The following is a 27,742-nucleotide window of genomic DNA, read 5'->3' as shown; positions in this document are numbered from 1 at the left end:
GCTCGAGGGGTCCCTACACGACATTAGGAAAGTGTACCAGTCTCTTTGGCTCTTCAGTGTAGCATATATGGCTCACTGTGGGAAGGTCACCAGTGCAGTTACTTGTTGCACGTATTCGAACAGGTGACTACTGCCTCTCTCCAAATGAGTTTCTCCTAGGAATGTGGAGCCACTTACCCAATGTGAGTGACGTCACTGCAGGTTCTGGCGGGTTGTCAGTGTCAGATTCAGGGACTAGCGAGCACCTGCTGTCAGCTTCAGGCACCGGCGAGCAGCTGGAGTCAGCTTCCGGTTCCGGTGCGGCCGTGGATCCCTGAAACAAACAGTCCGACATCAGAAGCTGCGGGCCAGTGCCTGGCTCACCGCGCGGCTCACAGCAGCTCTGCTATCTGCAGGCCACGGTGTAGGGATGCGAAAAATACACCAAATTATAACCGATACCGATATTTTGGTTTTGAATAACTGGTATTTTTTGGTATTTATTTGGTCTCTGTTATAATAGGTGTCATATTTTTTGCTAATAATTGAGTAAAAAATCGAAATATCAATTAGCCATAGCAGTAGTGCTGAAATTATTCGTTCAAAAAGGACGTAATCTTATTCGTAAAGTTTGCGTTGATTTGAAATTTGCGTTAAATTAGAAAATGGAAACAATTATCAGTGATGTTTTAATAACAATTCCGACAGAGACGAACAACAAACACATGGCATAAGAATTGGTATAGCACTGCTTGTTGCTGTTGGAGTGTGTCGTGGCTTAAGGTCCGCCTGCGCGTGGAATGTTCAAGACTTGCCCCCGCGTGGTCTATACGTTAGTTTCTCGCTGTCTTCGCCGGACATCCGTAGTATTACAGAATGGCACCAGCCCTAGCCTGGAAATATTTTTACTAGGTGACTTAGCAGTGAAGCACAACGCTCCATTTGCTTTAAAAGCTTAGAGATCTGACTGCCACTTCTGTCAAATAATAGAGGAGGAAGGAAATTATGGGAACAGTAATAAATCAAACCCTTAACAATTCATTTATAGTATACAATAAAAATATAAAACCACTGATCTGTTGCGTGTGTCTAGATAATAATGCCTTTATTTGCTCGCAGCCCTTGAAAACTGACAAATTAACCCGAAAAACAGATTTCTTCAGCCTCAGTTTCCGCGCTTTATCGCCGACTGTTCGTAATGCCCAAATAGTGGTAGGATCGCCGATCACAGCATAATTTTTGAACAGAGTTTAAAATAATTAGAATGAATAGGAGAAATAATGAGTGAGTGGACGGCTTAGGTTCTCTTTTACGTTCCTATTTCATTTAATAGTTTGACTCTATATTTTTTGAAACTGAGAGAGTTAAAATTTTTCAATCTTTGTTCGATTTGCACGTTCATTACAGGAAATAATAGGAATAAAAAAAACCGAAAATCGAATATTTCAGAAAACTGTTATTTTAAGCGGTTTTAACTGGTTAAACCGGCGTGAAAAAACGATATAACAGAAAAACGGTTGTTTCGGCGATAGCGGCCATCTCTACCACGGTGACGGTCGAGCGTGCGTGGGAGTGCCAGCGTGCAGCGCCGTCCACGCTTTGACTAGCCGCCGCATCGACACAACACAGGCCACGGCCGTCAAATAGCTGCGTGCTCAACGACGCGTCATGTGCGTTGTACGAGCTGTTTGAATAAGATTTGGTCTTAAGATGTACAACGCTAGACACCGTGGACAGTACCGCCTTTACGTTCGATTTTTTTTTTTTTATTTACACGACGCGTTTCGGGAAATGATTTCTACTGTGAACTGCGTTTTCTCCTGTGTACTATGCCATTTTTACGTAATATTTTTGCTGTGTCAGATTCTGCTTTAATCTATTGACCTTAAGTTTTCTTATGGCTCGTTTGCGCAGGGTTTTAAAGTCAACAGGACAAAGAAGAACCTTACACATCGAAAACATTACGTAAGAATGGCATAGCACACAGAGAAGAACGCACTTGACAATAGGAATCATATCCCAAAACCTGTCGAGTAAAATCTAATTGAGAGAAATCGTGACTGGTAGCAGGAAAGTTATTTTTAAGCAAACCCATTGTTTTCACAGTCACAGGATTCCACAAACCATTTACAATGGATCGAACCAGATTAAATAAAACGCAAAATCTCCGACACGGTGCACATACTCTAAACTTAGTGCAGATTTCAGTGCGAAAAGCTTTCAGAAGTTTCCACAACGGAACTCCGTCTCGAAATCTGTCGGAAAATCCAAAAGAATTTTGGTTGTTTGTAAAGCATATCAGCAGCAAGACAGAATCAATATCTTCACTCTGTGATAGCAATGCCAAATGTTACTCTGTCAGTGCCACTGAAGCAGAGTTACTAAACACGGCTTTCCAAAAATTCTTCGCCAAAAAAGATGTAGTAAATGGAGCAGCATAAGTGAAAAAGCTTGACTGTATGCCAGTTAGGTTCCTTTTGTAGAATTCTGATGAGATAGCTTCATTTTCAGCAACAATATACAAATGTTCGCTCCACGAAAAAACAATACCTAAATATTTAGAAGTTGCACAGATTACACCAAAAAACAAGTAACCAAAAAACAGTAATCCGCTGTATATACATTACTGGCCATTAAAATTGCTACTCCAAGAAGAAACGCAGATAATAAACGGGTATTCATTGGACAAATATATTATACTAGAACTGACATGTGATTACATTTTCACGCAATTTGGGTGCATAGATCCTGAGAAATCAGTACCCAGAACACCCACCTCTGGCCGTAATAACGGCCTTGATACGCCTGGGCATTGAGTCAAACAGAGCTTGGATGGCGTGTACAGGTAGAGCTGCCCATGCAGCTTCAACACGAGACCACAGTTCATCAAGAGCAGTTACTGGCGTATTGTGACGATCCAGTTGCTCGCCCACCATTGATCAGACGTTTTCAGTTGGTGAGAGATCTGGAGAATGTGCTGGCCAGGGCAGCAGTCGAACATTTTCTGTATGAGGCCGTTGGGATCCAGGACGGCGTTCCGTATTACCCTACTGCACCCACCGATTCCATATTCTGCTAACAGCCATTAGATCTCGACCAACGCGAGCAGCAATGTCGCGATACGATAATCCGCAATCGTGACAGGCTACAATCCGACCTTTATCAAAGTCGGAAACGTGATGTTACGCATTTCTCCTCCTTACACGAGGCGTCACAACAATGTTTCACCAAGCAACGCCGGTCAACTGCTGTTTGTGTATGAGAAATCGGTTAGAAACTTTCCTCATGTCAGCACGTTGTAGGTGTCGCCACCGGCGCCAACCTTGTGTGAATGCTCTGAAAAGCTAATCATTTGCTTATCACAGCATCTTCTTCCTGTCGGTTAAATTTCACGTCTGTAGCATGTCATATTCGTGGTGTAGCAATATTAATGGCGAGTAGTGTATCACTGACATTAATTTTTAGTAGGATTTTGGAATACACACTGTGTTCTAACATTACGAAATACCTCGAAACACTTAACCAGCATGGATTCAGAAAATTTTGGTCTTTAGAAACACAATTAGCTCTTTATTCTCAAGAAGTAACGTGCTATCGACAGAGGCTCTTAACATCTTGAGAGCCACTGTCAATAGCACATTACTTCGTGTGATTAAAGAGCTGAATGTCTGGATTCCCAGAAAGCTGTCGACGCGGTTCATCACAATTGGCTTCTAATCTAATCGCCTGCCACGGATTATCTTTTAGGTTATTCGACTGGTTTCGTGATCATTGTCAGAAAGATCACAGTTCGCGGTAACTGTCGGGACGTCATCAAACATCAAACCATAGTGATGTTTGGGGTTCCCCAAGCAAGTGTTACAGGCCTTCTGCTGTTTTCAAATTCTGTAAACAATCTGGGAGAGAATTTTGGCAGTACTCTTAGATTCTTTGGAGACGACGCTGTTGTTGATTGACTAAGAGAGTCTTCAGAAGATCAAAACGAATTAAAAAACGATTCGGAGAATAAATTTTCGTGGTGTGAAAAGTGGAAATCGCCCCTAATCAGTGATAACTGTCATTTCCTCTACATGAGTTCAAGTCACACCGTAAATCACACAAATTTAAAGTTTGCCATTTCAACCAAATACCTAAAACTATACCTACATATACACTCCGCAAACCTCTTTGCAGTTTGCAGCGGACAGTGCCTCGTCTACCACTGTCAGATCCCCCTCCCCTATTCCAATCGCGAATGATTCGCGGGAATACCGATAGCTGGCAAGCCTCCGTGTGATCTCGATTCTTTCTCATTTTACCTTCATGCTCTTTTTGCGACATATACGCAGAAGGAAGCAATAAATTTGTTGACTGTTTCAGGAACGTACGCTTTTGGAACTTTAACAGGAGCCCACACCGCATTGCAGAACGCCTCTGTTGCATCGTCTGCCACTGGAGCTGCCTGATTTCGTAACGATTTCGTACTTACTAAATGAACCTGAAACGAAAACCGCCGCTCTTCTTCGTATACTATTACCTCTATCAATCTGACGTGATACGGATTCCAGGAGACCCGTGGTCTAGGGGTAGCGTCTTCGATTCGTAATCAAAACGTCTTCGGTCCCGTGTTCGATCCCAGCCACTGCCTAAATTTTGATAAATAATCAGCATTGGCGGCCGAAGAAGTCAGCCTCATTCTGCCAACGGCCTTGTCAAAGAGGGCGGAGGAGTAGATAGAGGTTCAGGGCACTCTCTTGTCCTAGGGGAGGGAAATTGTCCCTAAAGGCGGAAGAATCAGCAACGATTAACGACATGAGGATGCAGAAGGCAATGGAAACCACTGCATTAAAGATACGTAACGTGTATCCAAGGACATGTGGCCTGTAATTGAAGAAGTGTCATGATGATCTCTCCATTGGCAATAGATTCCGGAATAGCCCCCCATTCGGATATCCGGGAGGGGACTGCCAAGGGGGAGGTTACCATGAGAAAAAGATTGAATAATCCACGAAAGGATAACGTTCTACGAGTCGGGGCGTGGAATGTCAGAAGCTTGAACGTGGTAGGGAAAGTAGAAAATCTGGAAAGGGAAATGCAAAGGCTCAATCTAGATATAGTAGGGGTCAGTGAAGTGAAGTGGAAGGAGGACAAGGATTTCTGGTCAGATGAGTATCGGGTAATATCAACAGCAGCAGAAAGTGGTATAACAGGTGTAGGATTCGTTATGAATAGGAAGGTAGGGCAGGGGGTGTGTTACTGTGAACAGTTCAGTGACCGGGTTATTCTAATCAGAATCGACAGCAGACCAACACCAACAACGATAGTTCAGGTATACATGCCGACGTCGCAAGCTGAAGATGAACAGATAGAGAAAGTGTATGAGGATATTGAAAGGGTAATGCAGTATGTAAAGGGGGACGAAAATCTAATAGTCATGGGCGACTGGAATGCAGCTATAGGAGAAGGAGTAGAAGAAAAGGTTACAGGAGAATATGGGCTTGGGACGAGGAGTGAAAGAGGAGAAAGACTGAGTTCTGTAACAAGTTTCAGCTAGTAATAGCGAATACCCTGTTCAAGAATCACAAGAGGAGGAGGTATACTTGGAAAAGGCCGGGAGATACGGGAAGATTTCAATTAGATTACATCATGGTCAGACAGAGATTCCGAAATCAGATACTGGACTGTAAGGCGTTCCCAGGAGCAGATATAGACTCAGATCACTATATACACTCCTGGAAATGGAAAAAAGAACACATTGACACCGGTGTGTCAGACCCACCATACTTGCTCCGGACACTGCGAGAGGGCTGTACAAGCAATGATCACACGCACGGCACAGCGGACACACCAGGAACCGCGGTGTTGGCCGTCGAATGGCGCTAGCTGCGCAGCATTTGTGCACCGCCGCCGTCAGTGTCAGCCAGTTTGCCGTGGCATACGGAGCTCCATCGCAGTCTTTAACACTGGTAGCATGCCGCGACAGCGTGGACGTGAACCGTATGTGCAGTTGACGGACTTTGAGCGAGGGCGTATAGTGGGCATGCGGGAGGCCGGGTGGACGTACCGCCGAATTGCTCCACACGTGGGGCGTGAGGTCTCCACAGTACATCGATGTTGTCGCCAGTGGTCGGCGGAAGGTGCACGTGCCCGTCGACCTGGGACCGGACCGCAGCGACGCACGGATGCACGCCAAGACCGTAGGATCCTACGCAGTGCCGTAGGGGACCGCACCGCCACTTCCCAGCAAATTAGGGACACTGTTGCTCCTGGGGTATCGGCGAGGACCATTCGCAACCGTCTCCATGAAGCTGAGCTACGGTCCCGCACACCGTTAGGCCGTCTTCCGCTCACGCCCCAACATCGTGCAGCCCGCCTCCAGTGGTGTCGCGGCAGGCGTGAATGGAGGGACGAATGGAGACGTGTCGTCTTCAGCGATGAGAGTCGCTTCTGCCTTGGTGCCAATGATGGTCGTATGCGTGTTTGGCGCCGTGCAGGTGAGCGCCACAATCAGGACTGCATACGACCGAGGCACACAGGGCCAACACCCGGCATCATGGTGTGGGGAGCGATCTCCTACACTGGCCGTACACCACTGGTGATCGTCGAGGGGACACTGAATAGTGCACGGTACATCCAAACCGTCATCGAACCCATCGTTCTACCGCCCGCATCTCGTGGTCGTGCGGTAGCGTTCTCGCTTCCCACGCCCGGGTTCCCGGGTTCGATTCCCGGCGGGGTCAGGGATTTTCTCTGCCTCGTGATGGCTGGGTGTTGTGTGCTGTCCTTAGGTTAGTTAGGTTTACGTAGTTCTAAATTCTAGGGGACTTATGACCACAGCAGTTGAGTCCCATAGTGCTCAGAGCCATTTGAACCATTTTTGAACCCATCGTTCTACCATTCCTAGACCGGCAAGGGAACTCGCTGTTCCAACAGGACAATGCACGTCCGCATGTATCCCGTGCCACCCAACGTGCTTTAGAAGGTGTAAGTCAACTACCCTGGCCAGCAAGATCTCCGGATCTGTCCCCCATTGAGCATGTTTGGGACTGGATGAAGCGTCGTCTCACGCGGTCTGCACGTCCAGCACGAACGCTGGTCCAACTGAGGCGCCAGGTGGAAATGGCATGGCAAGCCGTTCCACAGGACTACATCCAGAATCTCTACGATCGTCTCCATGGGAGAATAGCAGCCTGCATTGCTGCGAAAGGTGGATATACACTGTACTAGTGCCGACATTGTGCATGCTCTGTTGCCTGTGTCTATGTGCCTGTGGTTCTGTCAGTGTGATCATGTGATGTATCTGACCCCAGGAATGTGTCAATAAAGTTTCCCCTTCCTGGGACAATGAATTCACGGTGTTCCTATTTCAATTTCCAGGAGTGTAGTAGTGATGAAGAGTAGGCTGAAGTTCAAGACATTAGTCAGAAAGAATCAATACGCAAAGAAGTGGGATACGGAAGTACCAAGGAATGACGAGATACGTTTGAAGTTCTCTAACGCTATAGATACAGCAATAAGGAATAGCGCAGTAGGCAGTACAATTGAAGAGGAATGGACATCTCTAAAAAGGGCCATCACAGAAGTTGGGAAGGAAAACATAGTTACAAAAAAGGTAGCTGCGAAAAAACCATGGGTAACAGACGAAATACCTCAGTTGATTGATGAAAGAAGGAAGTACAAACATGTTCCGGGAAAATCAGGAATACAGAAATACAAGTGGCTGAGGAATGAAATAAATGGGAAGTGCAGGGAAGCTAAGACGAAATGGCTGCAGGGAAAATGTGAAGACATCGAAAAAGATATGATCGTCGGAAGTACAGACTCAGCATACAGGAAAGTCAAAACAACCTTTGGTGACATTAAAAGCAACGGTGGTAACATTAAGAGTGCAACGGGAATTCCACTGTTAAATGCAGAGGAGAGAGCAGATAGGTGGAAAGAATACATTGAAAGTCTCTATTAGGGTGAAGATTTGTCTGATGTGATAGAAGAAGAAACAGGAGTCGATTTAGAAGAGATAGGGGATCCAGTATTAGAACCGGAATTTAAAAGAGCTTTGGAAGACTTACGGTCAAATAAGGCAGAAGTGATAGATAACATTCCATCAGAATTTCTATAATCATTGGGGGAAGTGGCAACAAAACGTCTATTTACGTTGGTGTGTAGAATATATGAGTCTGGCGACATACCATCTGACTTTCGGAAAAGCATCATCCACACAATTCCGAAGACGGCAAGAGCTGACAAGTGCGAGAATTCTCGCACAATCAGCTTAACAGCTCATGCATCGAAGCTGATTACAAGAATAATATACAGAAGAATGGAAAAGAAAATTGAGAATGCGCTAGGTGACGATCAGTTTGGCTTTAGGAAAAGTAGAGGCAATTCTGACGTTACGGCTAATGATGGAAGCAAGGCAAAAAAAATAGACATTTTCATAGGATTTGTCGACCTGGAAAAAGAGTTCGACAATATAAAAGGGTGCAAGCTGTTCGAGATTCTGAAAAAAGTAGGTGTAAGTTATAGGGAGAGACGGGTCATATACAATATGTACAACAACCAAGAGGGAATAATAAGAGTGGACGATCAAGAACGAAGTGCTCGTATTAAGAAGGGTGTAAGACAAGGCTGTAGCCTTTCGCCCCTACTCTTCAATCTGTATATCGAGGAAGCAATGATGGAAATAAAAGAAAGGTTCAGGAGTGGAATTAAAATACAAGGTGAAAGGATATCAATGATACGATTCACTGATGACATTGCTATCCTGAGTGAAAGTGAAGAAGAATTAAATGATCTGCTGAACGGAATGAACAGTATAATGAGTACACAGTATGGTTTGAGAGTAAGTCGGAGAAAGACGATGGTAATGAGAAGTAGTAGAAATGAAAACAACGAGAAACGTAACATCGGGATTGATGGTCACGAAGTCAATGAAGTTAAGGAATTCTGCTACCTAGGCAGTAAAATAACCAATGACGGACGGAGCAAGGAGGACATCAAAAGCAGACTCGCTATGGCAAAAAAGGCATTTCTGGCCAAGAGAAGTCTACTAATGTCAAATACCGGCCTTAATTTGAGGATGTACGGCTGGAGTACAGCATTGTATGGTAGTGAAACATGGACTGTGGGAAAACCGGAACAGAAGAGAATCGAAGCATTTGAGATGTGGTGCTATAGACGAATGTTGAAAATTAGATGGACTGATAAGGTAAGGAATGAGGAGGTTCTACGCAGAATCGAAAGGAATATGTGGAAAACACTGATAAGGAAAAGGGAGAGGATGATAGGACATCTGCTAAGACATGAGGGAATGACTTCCAGGGTACTAGAGGGAGCTGTAGAGGGCAAAAACTGTAGAGGGAGACAGAGATTGCAATACGTCAAGCAAATAATTGAGGACGTAGGTTGCAAGTGCTATTCTCAGATGAAGAGGTTAGCACAGGAAAGGAATTCGTGGCGGGCCGCATAAAACCAGTAAGTAGACTGATGACAAAAAAAAAAAAGATTCCATACTTACGAGCAATATTCACGTACTCGTCGAAAAGGTTTTGTAAACTACCTCAGTTGTTGTCGGACTACACTTCCTGAGAATTCCTTCAATCAATCGCACTCTAGCATCTGTCTTCCCCGCGATTAGCTTTCTGTAGTTCTCAGCTCCGTACGCAGATTCCTAGATATTTTATGCAAGTAACTGCTTCCAGTGACGTAATCGTGTAATCTTACCATAACGAGTCTTTCTGTCTACATATACGCAATGTGTACATATGTTCAGCATCAATTACTACTCCCTCCACAAGCGTCGATCCACTGCAGGTGCTTCTGCATTTCGCTACAATGTACGCTGAAGTGCCAAAGAAACTGGTATAGGCATGCATATTCAAATACAGAGATATGTAAACAGGCCTATATAAGACAACAGGCGTCTGGCGCAGTTGTTAGATTGGTTACTGCTGCTACAATGGCAGGTTATCAAGATTTAAGTGAGTTTGCACGTGGTGTTATAGTCGGGCACGTGCGATCGGACACAGCATCTCCGAGGTAGCGATGAAGTGGGAATTTTCCTGTACGACCATTTCACGAGGGTACCGTGACTATAAGTCTTGAACATTTCGCGCCCTCTCAGAAACTGTATAAATATTAATTTTAATTTTAATAATCAACAACCTATAATTTACGTAAGTTTCAGTCGGGATAACCCAACCTTCTTCAGAATAACAGTAACTACCGTTTGTCCATAGTGGACGTCGTCAAACTAAAACTACAAATCCATAAATTATCGTCAGACTGTAAAAACTTATTTGAAACAGCCTCGGCCAATCTTCGCGACCGCGAAGTGCTGTACTGGAACTCAGTACTGTAAGTTTTTACAGTCTGACTATAATTTATGGATTTGTAATTTTATCTTGACGATGTCCACTATGGACAAGCGGTAGTTACTGTTATTCTGAAGAAGGTTAGGCTATGCCGACTGAAACCTAGGTAAATTCTAGGTAAACCGTGCAACTGAGGCTGTTGATTATTAAAATTAAAATTAAAAACATCAAATCTCCGACATCGCTGTGGCCGGAAAAAGATCCTGCAAGAACGAGACCTATGACGACTGAAGATAATCGTTGAACGTGACAGAAGTGCAACCCTTCCGCAAATTGCTGCAGATCTAAGTGCTGCGCCATCAACAAGTGTCAGGATGAGAAGCATTCAACGAAACATTATCGACAAGGGATTTCGGAGCCGAAGGCCCACTCGTGTATCCTTGATGACTACGCGACACAAAGCTTTATGCCTCACCTGGGCCCATCAATACCGACATTCGACTGTTGATGACTAGAAACATGTTGGTTGGTCGGACGAGTCTCTTTTCAAATTGTATCGAGCAGATGGACGTGTACGAGTGTGGAGACAACCTCAATGAATCCATGGACCCTGCATGTCAGCAAGGAACTTTCAAGTTGGTGGAGGCTCTGTAATGGCGAGGGGCGCATTCAGTCTGAATGATATGCAACTGAGACTGTTGATTATTAAAATTAAAAACATCAAATCTCCGACATCGCTGTGGCCGGAAAAAGACCCTGTCTGGTCACATGCATCCATTCATGTCCATTGTGTGTTCCGACTGACTTGGGCAATTCCAGCAGGAGAATGCGACACCCCACACGCCCAAAATTGCTACAGAGTGGCTCTAGGAACACTTCCTGAGTATAAACTCTTCCGCTGCCCACCAAACTCCCCAGACCTGAACATTATGGATCATATCTGAGGTGCCTTGCAACGTGCTGTTCAGAAGAGATAGCCACTTACGGATTGATGCACAGGCCCGACAGGATTCATGTTGTCAATTCCTTCCAGGACTACTTCAGACATTAGTCGAATCCATGCCATGTCGTGTTGCGGTACTTCTATCTGCTCGCGGGGGCCCTGCACGATATGAGGTGGGTATACCAGTTTCTTTGGCTCTTCAGTCTTCTAGTGTTGAGATTTCTCTACATAAAACATCAGCTATGGAAAGCCTCACGGAACTTCCGACGTCATCTAATAAGTCACTTACACATATTGTGAAAAGTAATGATCCTATAACACTTCCTGGGAGCATGCCTGAAGTTACTTTTACGTCTGAAGACCTCTCCCTGTTGAGAGAGACACGCTGTGTTCTATTTGCTAAAAACCCTTCAGTCCAAACACAAAGGTAGTATGAGATTCCATACAGTCGTATTTTGTTCATTAAGCGTTAATGGTCCGCATCTCGTGGTCGTGCGGTAGAGTTCTAGCTTCCCACGCCCGGGTTCCCGGGTTCGATTCCCGGCGGGGTAATGGATTTTCTCTGCCTCGTGATGACTTGGTGTTGTGTGATGTCCTTAGGTTAGTTAGGTTTAAGTAGTTCTAAGTTCTAGGGGACTGATGACCTCAGAAGTTAAGTCCCATAGTGCTCAGAGCCATTTGAACCATTTTGAGACCTACGGTATCCTGCTACTAGAAGTGAGGCAAGTTCCTTCTCATGCCCTGCTTCGTATTCGTGTCGCGTCAGGTCCAATGCCTTTGCCTCTGTTGAGCGATTTCTGTTGCTGTTCTATCCCATGGTCATTTATTTGGCTATCAGTCATTTCGTGGTTCGTGCGACCATGTAAAGGATATACTGATGAGCCAAAACATTATGACCACATGCTTAATAGCTTGTTTATCCGTTTTTGGAACGAAATACATTACTGATTCTGCGCATCAGGGACCCGACAATTTTTTGGTATGAAACTTCCTGGCAGATTAAAACTGTGTGCCGGACCGAGACTCGAACTCGGGACCTACTGTGAGGACGAGGCGTGAGTCGTGCTTGCAGTTGGCAGAGCACTTGCCCGCGAAAGGCAAAGGTCCCGCGTTCGAGTCTCGGTCCGGCACACAGTTTTAATCTGTCAGAAAGTTTCATATCAGCGCACACTCCGCTGCAGAGTGAAAATCTCATTCCAGTTTTTTGGTATGCTTGTGGAAGTATGTGGCATTAGATGTCTACTCACATGTCACGCCAGCCGCTGTGGCCGAGCGGTTCTAGGCGCTTCACTCCGGAACCGCGCTGCTGCTACGGTCACGGGTTCGAATCCTGCCTCGGGCATGAATGTGTGTGTGATGTCCTTAGGTTAGTTATGTTTAAGTAGTTCTAAGTCTAGGGGACTGATGACCTCAGATGTTAAGTCCCATAGTGCTTAGAGATATTTGAACCATCACATGTCACGTAATTCGTGTAAATAACGGGCCGCTGATTTGCGTATGTGGTGTTGGCACTTTATAGCGACCCAGATGGATTCCACAGTATTGAAATCAAGTGAAACTGGTCGCCTGAACATCAACGTGAGTTCACTATAATTCTCCTCAAACCATTGTAACACGGTTCTGGCTCCGATACGTGGACAATTACACTGTTGAAAGATGACATCACTGTCGGGGAAGAAGTCAAGCACGAAGAGATGCAGGTGGTTCGCAGCTGTCAGCGTGTCTTCGATTACTACCACAGATCCCACGCAAGTTCAGGAGAATGTCTCCCATAAAGCCATCAACCCCACGTTCTGTAAAAATTCGTGGATGTCAAACCATTTTGCGCCCAGTGGTAGTTTCGCTGTCCTCCTACCTCTTTCCGTAGATACTCACGACATTAGCACGAAAACATTCGACCAGCTTCGCCGCTTCAGAGGTACTCGTTCGCAGGCTATGCCTACTAATAATCTGTCCTTTGCCAAAGTCACTTATGTCAATGGATTTCCGTATCTGGAGACCATATCTTCGCTGAGGTGATCTTCAGTCCGTGTCTGGTCGGCTTACACACGTTTGTTACCGCGTCACGTGTCCGCAACGCCGCCTCCAAGCGGCATTCAGCGTCGCGGTGGGCACTGGTCGTATTGTTTTGGCCGATCGGTGTATACTACGGTGCAATCTTCCTCTGCGAAATGTTCTTCGTTTCAATGCCACTACGGTCAGAGCGTCTGGACAGACGGCTTCGATCCGTTAGCTGGTTTAACATGAAAACTTCTTAGGATTTTCTGGAAGTCGGTAGACTAGGTTTTGCAATTACTAGGAATTTAAATTGAAACCATCATATAGTGAATATTGTGTGGAAGGCGAACCAAATACTGCATTTTATTGGCAGAACGTTTAGAAGACGCTACATGTCTACTAAAACGACTGCCTACAATTTGCTAGAATATTGCTGGGCGGTATGGGATCCGTACCAGACGGAGGACATGGAAAAAGTTCAGAGAAGAGTTGAGTGTCATTGATATGACTCAAAGTTAAAGTGGCAAACTGTGGTGTGCGTACTGTAAGACCTTCGGTACACACACCATCAGATTATTTGACTTGTCGCTCTAACGAAGTAGACGAGTGTCAGCAATATGTCTCGTGGTCTTATCGTGGCGTGTTTATCTTCTGCCGTTAGGTCAGACGATAGAAATGCCATTTGCACGCTTAGAGTAGCAGATTGAAGGTGACCAACTTTAAACAGAACTTGATTAATTTTCACACACATTTATTAAAATAATAACAACATACAATTACTTAACTTGATTCTGGATGGTATTTACAAGTGACAATCTGAAGTTCCTTTGGTACTGGTACGTTAATCTTATTCTCACGTATCTCTGATACTTAACAAAGTGTCTATAGATGTACAGGAATATGATAATTTTATTAGGCACAGACTGAAACTTGACTATAGACTGGTAGAGACTAATGCAGACTAATACTGACTGACTAATCGGAGGTCTGTACACTCGTTATAATACCTCGCGCGTTCAGGTGTCACTGCGCGAGTGTGATCCGTGAGGAGAAAAGGTTCTACGTTAGCAGTAATCTCATTGGCTGCGTTACATATTAATACGCGGATCGGCGGAAGCAGAATTTGGTCTGTCTCTAAGACAGCGTCATCTCGTAGTGCGGAGACGGACGAGAGCTGCGCCTGCGCTGTTGTGCTTAGCGGGGCGCGCTCTAGTGGGAAAGTTGTGTACGCGCTGACTACGCGGAACTATGTACACAACACAAACATTAAAACAAATGCGTTTTACGTTGCGGCAAGACTTTTCCCACGAAATATGAGTCACTAGCTTCCTGCTCTGAATGTTAAAGAATTTTTTCTTGACGCCATCCTACATAGGGAGAAATGATCTTCATAATAAAATGAGAGAATTCAGGGCTCGCACGGGAAGATTTACGTGTTAGATTTTACCAAGCGATATACGAGAGTGAAATAGTCTGAATGTGATAGGATGAACCCTCTGCCAGGCACTTAAGTGTGAACTGCAACGTTGATATGTAAAAGCAGATGAACTAGATGTGTCCTGCAATTGATTTAAGAATAAACAAGCTGTAGTAAATTTGACATTACAATGTACAAAATTGAATAACGAAATTTTTCTTTAATGACCGCTTTTCGCACCATAAGTGTTTCTCAAATTTTCTGACGAGCGCGTTTCAAATGTTTTGTTTCTCTCAACTGCAATTTCTAGGAAGTTCGCTAAAGCGGTGCACTAATTATAATTATTATACTGAAATATCTTATATATTGTTATTATTATTAAATCGTAAGTATCTGTGGTATGTTAAAGGATGGGATGGTGGCTTGCTAAATTTGGCGACTGGGGGAACAGGAAACAGGAAGAAAATAGCTCCCACCTCCCTCCTCCGGAATATTGGATCCATGCCAACTCACATGTTAATATTGTAGTATATCTTTTACCATGATCACATATCCGTCCTGTGATGGCAGCGTCAGTATTCATATTGTGCCACTTGGCTGTTTACTGTGTGCGCCTACATTTCTTTTTCTGCTGGTGCCTTTGTCTCATATTCGCTCACGATCGGCATTGTTAGCCGAATTCCTGTGCTGTCACCATCCCATTACTCACTGGAACAGAAAGTGTATAACCCAATTGTCTGTGTACAGTGTTATTCATGTGAAAGCGAGCAATTCTTTTTTTCCTAAATGTATGCGAATCGTGTAACTGAGGCACTACTTGGGTACCTGTCTGGTATTCGCCTAGTCGGATGTGAGAAACCGCCTAAAACCACACACAGACCGTTGTCGTTGATGAGCCTGGCAGATTCGATCCGGGGCTGGAGCACCTCCCCGTCCCGGCAGCGATGCTTTAATATGCACGGCTATCCAGGCAGGTTTTAATCGGCTTACACTTATTTTAATGTTTAAGAATAAACCAGAGTATTGCAAACTTTACTAGCCTGATAATAATCCGCTTCCCAAGCACGACTCACGACCCGTTCTCACAGCTTTACTTCTGCCAGTACCTCGTCTCCTACCTTAACAAACTTTACAGAATCTCTCCTGCGAACCCTGCAGATCAGGACGGGGCGTGATTCGAGCTTGGGTAGCTCGGTTGGTAGAGCACTTGCCCGTGAAAGGCAAAGGTCCCGAGTTCGAGTCTCGGTTAGGCACACAGTTTTAACCTGCCAGGAAGTTTCATATCAGCGCACTCTCCGCTGCAGAATGAAAATCCAATTCTAGAAATCCGCTTCGCTGGGCTTTTAGTTTTCTTTCAGTAGTTTTATAAATGTAATAATGGACAAAAGAACTGCAGTAAAAGACTTTTTCGTTTCTTTCTTTCTTTTTTTTTGGACAAATGGACAAATGCGTTACACAGAAAGTCGTTACATTAAATTACATTTGCACTTTCGTTTGAGCATTTTGCTCCAATACATGTTTTTTATTATTATACACAGCCGGCCAGTGTGGCCGAGCGGTTCTAGGCGCTTCAGTCTGGAACCGCGCGACCGCTACGGTGGCATGGATGTGTGTAATGTCCTTAGGTTAGTTAGGTTTAAGTAGTTCTAAGTTCTAGGGGACTGATGACCACAGATGTTAAGTCTTATAGTGCTCAGAGCCATTTGAACCATTATTATACACAGATATTAAATACTCCTCCTATACATGTTGAATTGGGATCGAATCACAGTTTTGGCGAGCACTTTTTCCTTTGTTTTTTTCCCTGCAATTATTATACTTAATATTGCGACACGCTAGGCAGATTACACAACGCAACTTGTGTTGACAGCGCCGAGTCATAATTACGTTAGCCTTACAATTTTTGCCAACCCCAACTACCCACTTCCATCCACCGTGAGCATAGTGCACAATCCGAGACTTAAGGCTACTCCCATGCATAAACGCCATTGGCTTGCAGTGAACAGTTTTGGCTACAAAGTGAAATATACCGACACACGTCTCATTTATTTACATTTCAATTAAATGATAGGCAATATTCAGAACAGTCTGTTAGTAGACCATGTCTCCATGGTACAAGGTAATCCATTTACGTAATCGCTTTGTGCACTCGCCATATTAAGCTCTCATTTATGAATCGAATTCCAAACCCACTACGCTAAGGCTGTCTCAAATTTTGTGTTGGAAGTCAACAGTCGGGAAATATTTCACCATTTACAAGCTATTACGGCATATGTACTCTACAAATCGTCTCGTTCCGCATAAGTGGCAATTTGAAAGAATTGCTATTAGAATTACACTTTCTTGTCGTGAACGATTTGAATTCAGCATTTGCTATAGAAAGTAACCTGTGCTACGCACTGCATAGGGAGGGCAGAATACCGCTGACCCGGAAAATATTTCGTGCACCTTAAAAGGCAACCCAACTTGTATCATACGCCCCAGATGCGGATGATGTAAACTGGATTGCTTATTATAAGGTGCATGAAATATTTTCTGAGGTCAGTATTATTTTGCCTACCCTTAGATGTAAACAACACTCTCTACCACACGTGCTATATTAGATGAACCTTCGTAGTGGGAGATGAAGCACTTGCGGTGGAGAGCTTTGTTTACACTCCCACGTTTTGCCGTGAAGTGCGGATGGAGCTTTTGATAGTAGGCACGTGCCCACCTGATAGTGGATAGCTGAATGAAGGAGTAAGGAAATATTTTTCTAGTATCTTAAGCTTGCTGGCGTGACAAAACAGTATTATCCTTCAAAAAAAGTGCATAACGTATTTTGAGAAAGAAGACAACATTAAACGTAAGCGCGCACTTGTTTATCTATTCTGAAGCCATCGCACAACTGTATCACGGATCAGTAGTGAGAATATTACGCAACAGTGGTCTAAAATGTATGCTTCATTTAACACAACATGTTTCAGGACTAATTATCCGGCAATTGCATCTTTACTTTAAGAACGTGACAAAGGGCTAACGTAGTCGCAGCACATGTGTTAAATAAATCAAATACTTTCGCCAACTGGAGCAGAATATTCTCAGTACTGATTTGTTTTCTAGTATATCTGGAGACGTGACAAATGTAGTACCTATTTCGAAATGTGGACTCAAGCCAAAACTCTTAGTTCGGAGCCTTTGTTACTTCATCCATGTTCTTTTGTTACTAACCAGCTAAATATATGTTTTCGTGCCGTAACATCTTTCTTATTACAGTAAGGGTTCACTAAATGACATACTGCAGTTTATCAACAGGGAAAATTGTTGTTTGACGAAGTTGAAGTTCCTGGCCGGCCGGGCTTGTTGATTTCCAGTGGTGGGTAATTTTACGCTTATAAAACCTCGCGGAACCCTCGTTCTGTTAAACAGAGATTAATGATGCTAGTTAGTCGTCTACGTAGATTTATGTCCAAAAAAAGATACTAATTAAACTGTCACGCCCGGGTTCCCGGGTTCGATTCCCGGCGGGGTCAGGGATTTTCTCTGCCTCGTGATGACTGGGTGTTGCGTGACGTCCTTAGGTTAGTTAGGTTTAACTAGTTCTGCGTTCTAGGGTACTGATGACCATAGATGTTAAGTCCCATAGTGCTCAGAGCCATTTTTGAATTAAACTGTGCACAATGGAATAAATATACACTGAATTTGCTAACAATAATTCATTTTCTTTAAAAGTAAAATCTTACTTCTGGTGTGACAAACACGAATAATAAAAACAAGAAAACAAAATTGGAATGACTTGTCATTGGCAAAGTTTATGTTAGGGAAGAACGTGATGGTAAACTCAGATTCCTAATACATTAAAAATTGACTCACCGAAATCAGCGACTGGACAATAGTGATTGCTTATCATGTTTGGAAGAGAAGTAAAGTCATTGTGCAACTAAGCCTTCACCAATGCCCAAGTTGAACCAAACCGTGAATTTATGGAGGATTACTAAATTCATCGCATCCTGCACTGATGTCATGGGAGAGCGATATGCATACAGATGCCAGTAGTATCATCTACACAAGATATCAGACGTACTTTTGGCCGCACGACGGGGATTAGTAGACTTTGAATGCGGAATAGTAGTTGGAGATAGACACAAGGGACAATCCATTGCGGAAATCATGAGGCAATTCACTACTCCGAGATTCACGGTGTGCCGACAATACCAAATTTCAGGCATCACCTCTCATCACGCACAACGTAGTGGCCGACGGTCTCCGTTTAACGACCAACAGCAGCGGCGTTCGCGTCGAGTTGTCAGTGCTTACAGACAAGCAAAATTGCGTGAAATAACCGCAGAAATCGATGTGGGACGTACGAGGAATGTATACGTTAGGACAGTGCGGCGAAATTTGGCGTTAATGGGCTATGGCAGCAGACGACCCACGTGAGTGCCTTTGCTAACAGCACGACGTAGCCTGTAGCGCCTCTCTTGCGCTCGTGACGATTTCAGTTGTATCCTAGACGACTAGACAACCGTCGCCTAGTCAGATGAGTCCCAGTTTCAGTTGGTAAGAGTTGATGGTAGGGTTCGGGTGTGGTCCCACGAAGCCATGAGCCTAAGACGTCAACAAGGCACCCTATAATGGCGTGGGCTGTGTTTACAAGGAATGGACTGGGTCCTCTGGTCCGACTGAACCGACCATTTGGCGTCAATGGGCGATGGCAGCATACGTGGAAATTGTTGTGTTCGGTTACATGCAGACAGTTCAGTTATTAATGGACCTCATGTTCCCAAACATGTCACTGGGCCAAAACTGTTCGTAATTGGTTTGAAGAACATTCTGGAAAATTCGAGTTAGCGAGGTCGCTCGACATAAATTCCACTGAACATTCATGGGACGTAATCGAGAGGTCAGTTCGTGCACAAAATCCTGCACCAGCCATACTTTAGCAATTATGGGCAGCTTTAGAAGCAGCATGGCTCAATATTTCCGCAGAGGACATCCAATTTTTGAATTCATGCCACATCGAGATGCTGCATTAATCCGGGCCAAAGTGGCGCGACACGATATTAGGAGGTATGCTATGACTTTTGTCACCTCACTGTATACTGCCGGTGTTGCTCGTAAATCTCGCCATCCACTGAAGTGTGAATGAGTTGGCTGTGGGCGGTGCCAATGGCTCGCGAATCTGCAGTGTCTCTGCTGAAAGCAGAACCCCAAATTTTTTCCCTGGAAGCAGAGGCCAAAGTGTTCCTGCTGTGAACAGAACCCGTTAGATGTGTATACAAAGTGCAGAGTGGGTCCATTCTGTGAATGGTTCAAATGGCTTAACATCTGAGATCATCAGTCCCCTAGACTTAGAAAACTAATTAAACCTAACTAACCTAAGGACATCATACACATCCCTGCCCGAGGCAGGATTCGAACCTGCGGCCGTAGCAGCCGCGTGGTTCCGGACTGAAGCACCTAGGACCGGTCGGCCACAGAAGCCGGCTCGGTGAATGTTTTTCGTGCCCTAAATTATCAGTTACCCATCAGAAGAGTTAGTATTATCATTCCACCAATGAAAAAAATTAAAGAAATGCCACTGTACTCCTGCCAAAGCAGAAAAAATGCATTTAATTTTACACCACGATGTTCCAGGCCATTACAATGACAACTGAGCAAACTTTTATGCCAGGTAAAAAAATCACTCAAGCGATACCTGCAGCTGCTGTATATACGCTTTGTCACACTGAGCAAGTTTCCCACCAAGCAGTTGTCGCGTCCAAGAGAGATGTAAACACAGTATCGGAATAAACACGATATAAGTCTCCACACAGGTTCAAACTAAAATACTAATTGCGCAAAACTTACGTGATTAAATAAAGTTGTGAACAACTGCATTAGCTTAGGGTCTCCGTTTCGTGAACACTTGCATATAGCGGTCTTATACGTAAAGTGCAAACAACTGAAATGATTTATATTTTCCAGACTTCAGCTTGAAAACTGAAAGTTATTGGCTTGAACTTACCGACACATACTGCAAGTAATCATTCAACCTTACGTAAGAACATGTCCCAAATTCGTTATTGTAATTTTTTTGGTCATCAGTCTTGTGACTGGCTTGATGCAGCCCACTATGTATTCCACTCTAGTGTCAACCTCTTCACCTCAAAATGTCGTTTACATCCAACATCAGTTATCTGCTGGATATATCCCTTTTTCCGTCTTTCTCTCTAGGTTTTAATCTTTACCAGTACAATGGAAGTTACTCCGTGACACAACATGTCCTATAATCCTCTCCCTTTTAATTGACAGTGTTTTCATATGTCCTTTTCTTCACCGATTGTGAGGACGAGCTCTTCAATTTTTATATTAACAGTCCACCCAATTTCCAACATCCTGTTTAGCACCACATCCCAGACGCTTAGATTTTCTTCTTTCCCGGCTTTCTAACAATCTATAACGTTAGGTTGGTGCATACGTTCGCTGCGTTTTTGTTTTGCACGTTCGTATTCCGGTTGCTATGAATTTATTTATCGATCACCATTTTTAATTTGTAGTTGACTGCTCCTATCTGAGATTACATATTGTCATTCTGTCATTAGGCGACGATGAATGGAGCTATGGACGCTAGAAAATGGAGTGATGGTGTGCCGTGTGGAGAAATCGGAACATTTCCGGCACATTCTTCTGTTTGGTTTCAGTAGATGTATGACAGTAGTGGAAGCGGCCAGAAACAGTTGCGCCACGTGTGGGGATAATGCTATTGGACAAAGCATAGCAAGAAAATGTTTTAAGGAGAATAGTTTTAACATCAGTGACTCGATATTCAGGAAGACCTTCGTGGTTTCATGAAGATCGTTTAAATGCATGAACCCACAATTCAGAACTGGCAGATGTGATAATTCCATCATCGTGTGACTTTTTCATGCAATGTGGAGGGTTCAAAAATCGGGTGTTTGGGTACCTCGTGCTCTAAGCCAAACTCATAAAAATCAGAGAGTGGACACATGTGAGTACCTGCTAGCTCGTCATGAACTGGCTCGTGAACAACAGAGACCATTCCTGTCCTGTATCGTTGCTACTGACGAGAAATAATGTCTTTATGCTAACCTAAGGGAAAGATAGGATGATCGAGCTCAAACAAAGCAGTAACTCCCCGTACATCTTCTGCATTCACAGAAGATGATGTTATGCATCTGGCGGAACAGCGATGGCGTCGTATACGAAGAATTGCTTCCCCGACCTGTAACCATCACTGCTGACATTTATTGTCAACAACTGAGAAGTCTGCAGATGTAATCCGAAAACAACGACCAGGAAGACTGGGTGAGGAGATGGTACCCCACGAAAATGCCAGCCCGCATTCTGCTAGACTCACAAAAAACACTACACAAGAGTTAGGTTGGAAACTCATTTCGCAACCACTTTATTCACATGGCCGTGCGCCCTCAGAGTTTCACCATTTCCGTTCTCTATCGGACAATTTTCAAGGAACTCTCTTTCCGGATGAAAATACGGGGGTTGTCCAGAAAGTAGTGCACCGTATTTTTTCTCAGCCGAATACAATGCTACGAATGCCAAACGTTATGTATGTATTATATGAAGTCTTCTGTGTGAGCGCGCCAAGTTTTCGTCACTTCCACAGATAGCATAGCTGTAGGACAGTTTCGAAATGGCGGCTGTAGGTGATGTACGTTACAAGCAACCTGCCGTCATTGAATTTCTCACTGCAGAGAAAGAAACTGTGTGGAATATTCACAAACGCTTGTGCAAAGTGTATGCAGCATCTGCTGTCGACAGAAGTACGAGATGTGGCTAGAAAAAAACCGGACTAGTACTGGTGAAACAATAAAACGAATGCAATAAGTCTGAAAGTCGCGTGGCCTGTCACGTGACTCTCGCTCCGCCTACTGCTCGAGTTTCATCTGCCTCCTGCAGTCAGTCTGCCCGTGGCGTCTGTTTTAAGTAGTTGACGTTTTGTCTGTGCGTCGGAAAATGTTGAGTGTACAGAAAGAACAGCGTGTTAACATCAAATTTTGTTTCAAACTAGGAAAATCTGCAAGTGAAACGTTTGTAATGTTACAACAAGTGTACGGCGATGATTGTTTATCGCGAACACAAGCGTTTGAGTGGTTTAAACGATTTAAAGACGGCCGCAAAGACACCAGTGATGACACTCGCACTGGCAGACCATTGTCAGCAAAAACTGATGCAAACATTGAAAAAATCGGTAAACTTGTTCGACAAGATCGCCGTTTAACAATCACAGCAGTGTCTGAGTTAACAGGAGTTGACAAGGAAAGTGTTAGGCAGATTCTTCATGAAAGTTTCAACATGAACGAAGTGTGTTCAAAAATGGTTCCAACGTGTCTCACAATTGAACAGAAGGAACGCCGAAGAATGATTTGTTCTGACATCCTGGAAAACATTGAAAGTGGTCCCACCTTCTTACAAAATGTTATTACTTGCGATGAATCGTGGTTTTTTACTTACGATCCTGAAACTAAACGCCAATCGATGCATTGGAAAACTCCTGGTTCTCCACGACAAAAAAAAGCACTAATGTCAAAATCGAAATTCAAGGCAATGATGATTCTTTTTTTTGGCATCAAAGGGATTGTGCACATTGATTGGGTACCAGAGGGACAAACAGTGAATCAGCATTACTACATCAGCGTCCTGGCTACCCTACGTGAGCGAGTACGGAGAAAACGGAACGATTTGTGGAGAAAAAAGTCATGGATCCTTCACCAAGACAATGCCCCAGCTGACAGTGCGTTGTCAGTGAAGACGTTTTTGGCAAAACACAACATTCCCATCTTACATCATCCACCGTACTCACCTGATTTGGCCCCCTGTGACTTTTTTCTTTACCCTAAAGTCAAGTCAGCTTTGAAAGGAACTAGATTTGAGACTGTTGAAGCAGTAAAAGAAAAAGCGACGGAAGTAATGTATGGACTTACCGAAAATGATCTGCAGCATTGCTATGAACAGTGGAAAATTCGTATGGAGCGGTGTAGAGACCGAGGAGGAGAGTACATTGAAGGAGATAACATGAAATTGTAAATAATTGCAAATAAATGTTTTTTCCAGCATCAATCCGGTTTTTTTCTAGCCGCACCTCGTACAGTTAGTAGCTGGACAGGGACGGTGAGGTCATCAGCAGGCGGTTCGGCGGAGCTCCACGATTTGCAGCGGTCGTGGAGACCATCCACGGCTGTATAGTCTGACATGTTGCAGCGAGCTGATGTCATCCGCGAGGACAGACGCATTACGTCTCGGCAGTTGGCGCTGCATCTGTCAACTAGCAAAGGAAGTGTGGATGCAGTTACCCCCTCTCTCCGATATTCAAAAGTGTGTGCAAGATGGGTCCCGCGGTGTCCAACGGTGTATGACAAATCGCGCAGAAAAAAGCATTTGATTTCCTCGAACGTTTTGAAGTTGAGGGGGAGGCTTTCTTGTCCCGGATTGTGACAGGTGAATAAATCTGAATCTCTATTTTGAGCCCGAAACAAAATAACAGTCGATGGAATGGCGACATTCCCACTCCCCACAGAAGAAAAAATTCAAAGCAACTGCTTCCACCTGTAAGGTCATGATCGCCGTGTTCTGGGACTGTGTAGGTGTTATTTCCATTGATGTGATGCGAAGAGGCGGTATCATTAATTCAGAATCATATGTCAACACGTCAACAAAACTCAAAATACCCTTCTGGTGACTTCGGCGCCACAGCAGTCCAGGGAACACGATAACGCTCGGCCCCACACAAGTCTGAGGACTGCTGAACACATCGCAAAACAGGGTTGGACAGTGTTACCCCAACCACCTTACACCCCTGACCTAGCTCTCTCGGACTTCCACTTGTTTTGGCCATTTAACAATGTAGTTCGTGGAACGATGCCATTTTGAGAACGACGAGGAGGTGATTCACACAGTGAAGCACTGGCTCCGCCATCACAACAAGAATTGACACCGACGAGCATAAACGCCCTTGTTTCACGCTGGAGGAAGGCCATAGAACGGGATGGAGATTACGTGGAAAAATAGGCTGTGTAGATAAAATACCATTCTTTCGTGTGTGTAATTTTCATTACGTTCAATAAAGAATTGTTGGATAAAAAAATGCGGTGCATTACTTTCTGGGCAACCCTCGTACAATCCGAACATCGTTTGTCGAGTTCTTCGCATCAAAACCATGTCATCCCAACCTCGTAGAATTGAAAAGTTACCTCAGCCTTGGCAGACTGTTGTAAATAGCGAAAGGTAATATATTATTGATGACTAAAGTCTCTATTATGTGTATCTGTTGTGTTTGCTAAACCTATAGGAAATCACTACGGACTTATGAACCAACGTAATACATATGGAAAAAGTGGGAACAGTCGAGACAGTATTGAGGCAAATAATGAATGAGAACAAAAAAACCTCAATTTTTAGTCAGAAAAGGCAGAAAGAAGGTTAGCGTTTAACATCCAGTCGACGACCACCTCACTAACAGAAGAAGCGTGACCACGGATTGGAGAAGGAAGGGCAAGGATATCGGCAGTGTTCTTTCTGAGAACCAACCTGTTACACCTTTTCGAGTGAGCAGCATTTTGAACGTCAAATAAATGGTAACAATGGACAATCCGTGATCAATGAATAGTCGCCACCTGTCAAGTTCTTCTGCTTTCTGAACGGTGGCACGGCGGGACTCCGCTAGAATCTCGTGTTGGCAGTTGGATGGAATGCGTGCATTAAGGTCTTGAGTAGCGGCGCACTCATGTGGACTGCACCGAGTGATCGTGCGTGGCGTTACGCCAGCGCCCGCGTGTGCCACGTATGAACTGCAGTCAGACGAGTGTAAGAGCCGCTGAAGACACTCGGCGTCCGCGACATGTTTTCCTAACCGACCCACTCCAGGCAGCAAGTTTGCTCTGGTATGTGGAAAGTGTTTCCACCATTTGGCGAGAAGTGCGACATTTCTGTAGTATGCAGTTGTAAGTAGAAACCATTCGGATACCCATGCGCCATATGCCTGCCATAACCTCCGTGGTTACGGACGCTAAGTACGTTGGGTCATTAATCCAAACATATTCTCACCAAACCTGCGCTTGTCCTTCGGTTCTGATTCGTCAGACCAATAGACTAACGATACAGAGTTTTCACAATTCCTATTAGAGGCTTCTAGGGATTATAGAGGGGACTCACGAGGAAAATACGGCAAGTGTCATAAGCCGAAATTCCGTGAACTTTACTTAATGGAAGAGGAGCCAAAATAAGCGATTACGTGTCGCCGGCCGCAAAGACCGAGCCGTTCTCAGAGCTTCAGTCTGGAATCGCGCGACCGCTATGGTCGCAGGTTCGAATACTGCCTCCGGTATGGATGTGTGTGATGTCCTTAGGTTAGTTAGGTTTAAGTAGTTTTAAGTTCTAGGGCACTGATGACCTCAGATGTTAAGCCCCTTAGTGCTCAGAGCCATTTGAACCATTTTTGAACACGTGTCTCGGCTTATTCGACCGTGTCTCACAAAACGACGGTCAAGGTTCTCAAGTTACTTTATGTACCTTTAAGAGAGTAAGCAGTTCAGTTGAGATGGTGGCACAGTGTCTAGCGTCGCGACATCAACATTCAGTGCCTGTGTTCGAAACCCGATTATTATTTTTATTTTTGCTTTTGGATTTGTCTATCACATATCCGTACAAGATTACTACACGAATGTTCTCCAACGTTTATTAATTTTCAGTGTTGTCCTTATTCGTCTATCTTTTTAAAAAGATGAAAATACAATAAACGAATGACAAAATTATTTGAAACTGCTTTCGATGAAAATCCTATAGTGTACCTTGATTCATAATCAATTGTAAGTCCCAATTTTCAGTAAAGTGATCCGTTGTGCTCGGTTCGCTGCGAAATTATTTCCAGTGTTAGAAATCTTCAGCGATATTAAAGACGTTTCTTTCCTGGGCGAGATTCGTTCGAAGAAATGTCCATATGGCAAACCTGCCTTTGTGCGATGCTTATGGTGTTCGGAATTTCTGTTTCCAATGTTTCTACGATCGGAATCACACAAGAGAATGCAATAAACCTTCCTGTAGAATAAACATAAGAATAAAATATAAGAATTGATATAAGAATGACATATAAGAATGTTGTTGTTGTGGTCTTCAGTCCTGAGACTGGTTTGATGCAGCTCTCCACGCTACTCTATCGTGTGCAAGCTTCTTCATCTCCCAGTACGTACTACAGCCTACATCCCTCTGAATCTGCTTAGTGTATTCATCTCTTGATCTCCCTCTACGATTTTTACCCTCCACGCTGCCCTCCAATACTAAATTGGTGATCCCTTGATGCCTCAGAACATGTCCTACCAACCGATCCCTTCTTCTAGTCAAGTTGTGCCACAAACTCCTCTTCTCCCCAATCCTATTCAGTACCTCCTCATTAGCTATGTGATCTACCCATCTAATCTTCAGCATTCTTCTGCAGCACCACATTTCGAAGGCTTCTATTCTCTTCTTGTCCAAACTAGTTATCGTCCATGTTTCACTTCCATACATGGCTACACTCCATACATATACTTTCAGAAACGACTTCCTGACACTTAAATCTATACTCGATGTTAACAAATTTCTCTTCTTCAGAAACGCTTTCCTTGCCATTGCCAGTCTACATTTTATATCCTCTCTACTTCGACCATCATCAGTTATTTTGCTCCCCAAATAGCAAAACTCCTTTACTACTTTAAGTGTCTCATTTTCTAATCTAATTCCCTCAGCATCACCCGACTTAATTCGACTACATTCCATTATCCTCGTTTTGCTTTTGTTGATGTTGATCTTATATCCTCCTTTCAAGACACTGTCCATTCCGTTCAACTGCTCTTCCAAGTCCTTTGCTGTCTCTGACAGAATTACAATGTCATCGGCGAACCTCAAAGTTTTTATTTCTTCTCCATGAATTTTAATACCTACTCCGAATTTTTCTTTTGTTTCCTTTACTGCTTGCTCAATATACAGATTGAACAACATCGGGGAGAGGCTACAACCCTGTCTCACTCCCTTCCCAACCACTGCTTCTCTTTCATGTCCCTCGATTCTTATAACTGCCATCTGGTTTCTGTACAAATTATAAATAGCCTTTCGCTCCCTGTATTTTACCCCTGCCACCTT

The 27,742-nt window shown here is 44.0% G+C and overlaps 1 protein-coding gene across 1 annotated transcript in view; it reads right to left on the bottom strand.

Annotated features, from left to right (window-relative positions):
- LOC126473448 (arylsulfatase B-like) overlaps window positions 1-27,742 on the bottom strand; it is a 332,111-nt gene that overhangs the window by 187,903 nt on the left and 116,466 nt on the right. The window contains exon 2 of the mRNA XM_050100501.1: window positions 178-313. Within this exon, the coding sequence (XP_049956458.1) occupies window positions 178-313 (136 nt within the window). The remainder of the gene's footprint in view (window positions 1-177; window positions 314-27,742) is intronic.

The sequence above is a fragment of the Schistocerca serialis genome, chromosome 4 (assembly GCF_023864345.2).
Source record: "Schistocerca serialis cubense isolate TAMUIC-IGC-003099 chromosome 4, iqSchSeri2.2, whole genome shotgun sequence".
Taxonomy (NCBI): domain Eukaryota; kingdom Metazoa; phylum Arthropoda; class Insecta; order Orthoptera; family Acrididae; genus Schistocerca; species Schistocerca serialis.
Note: the sequence above shows the minus strand (reverse complement) of the source record. Positions and strands in the feature narration are given on the sequence as shown.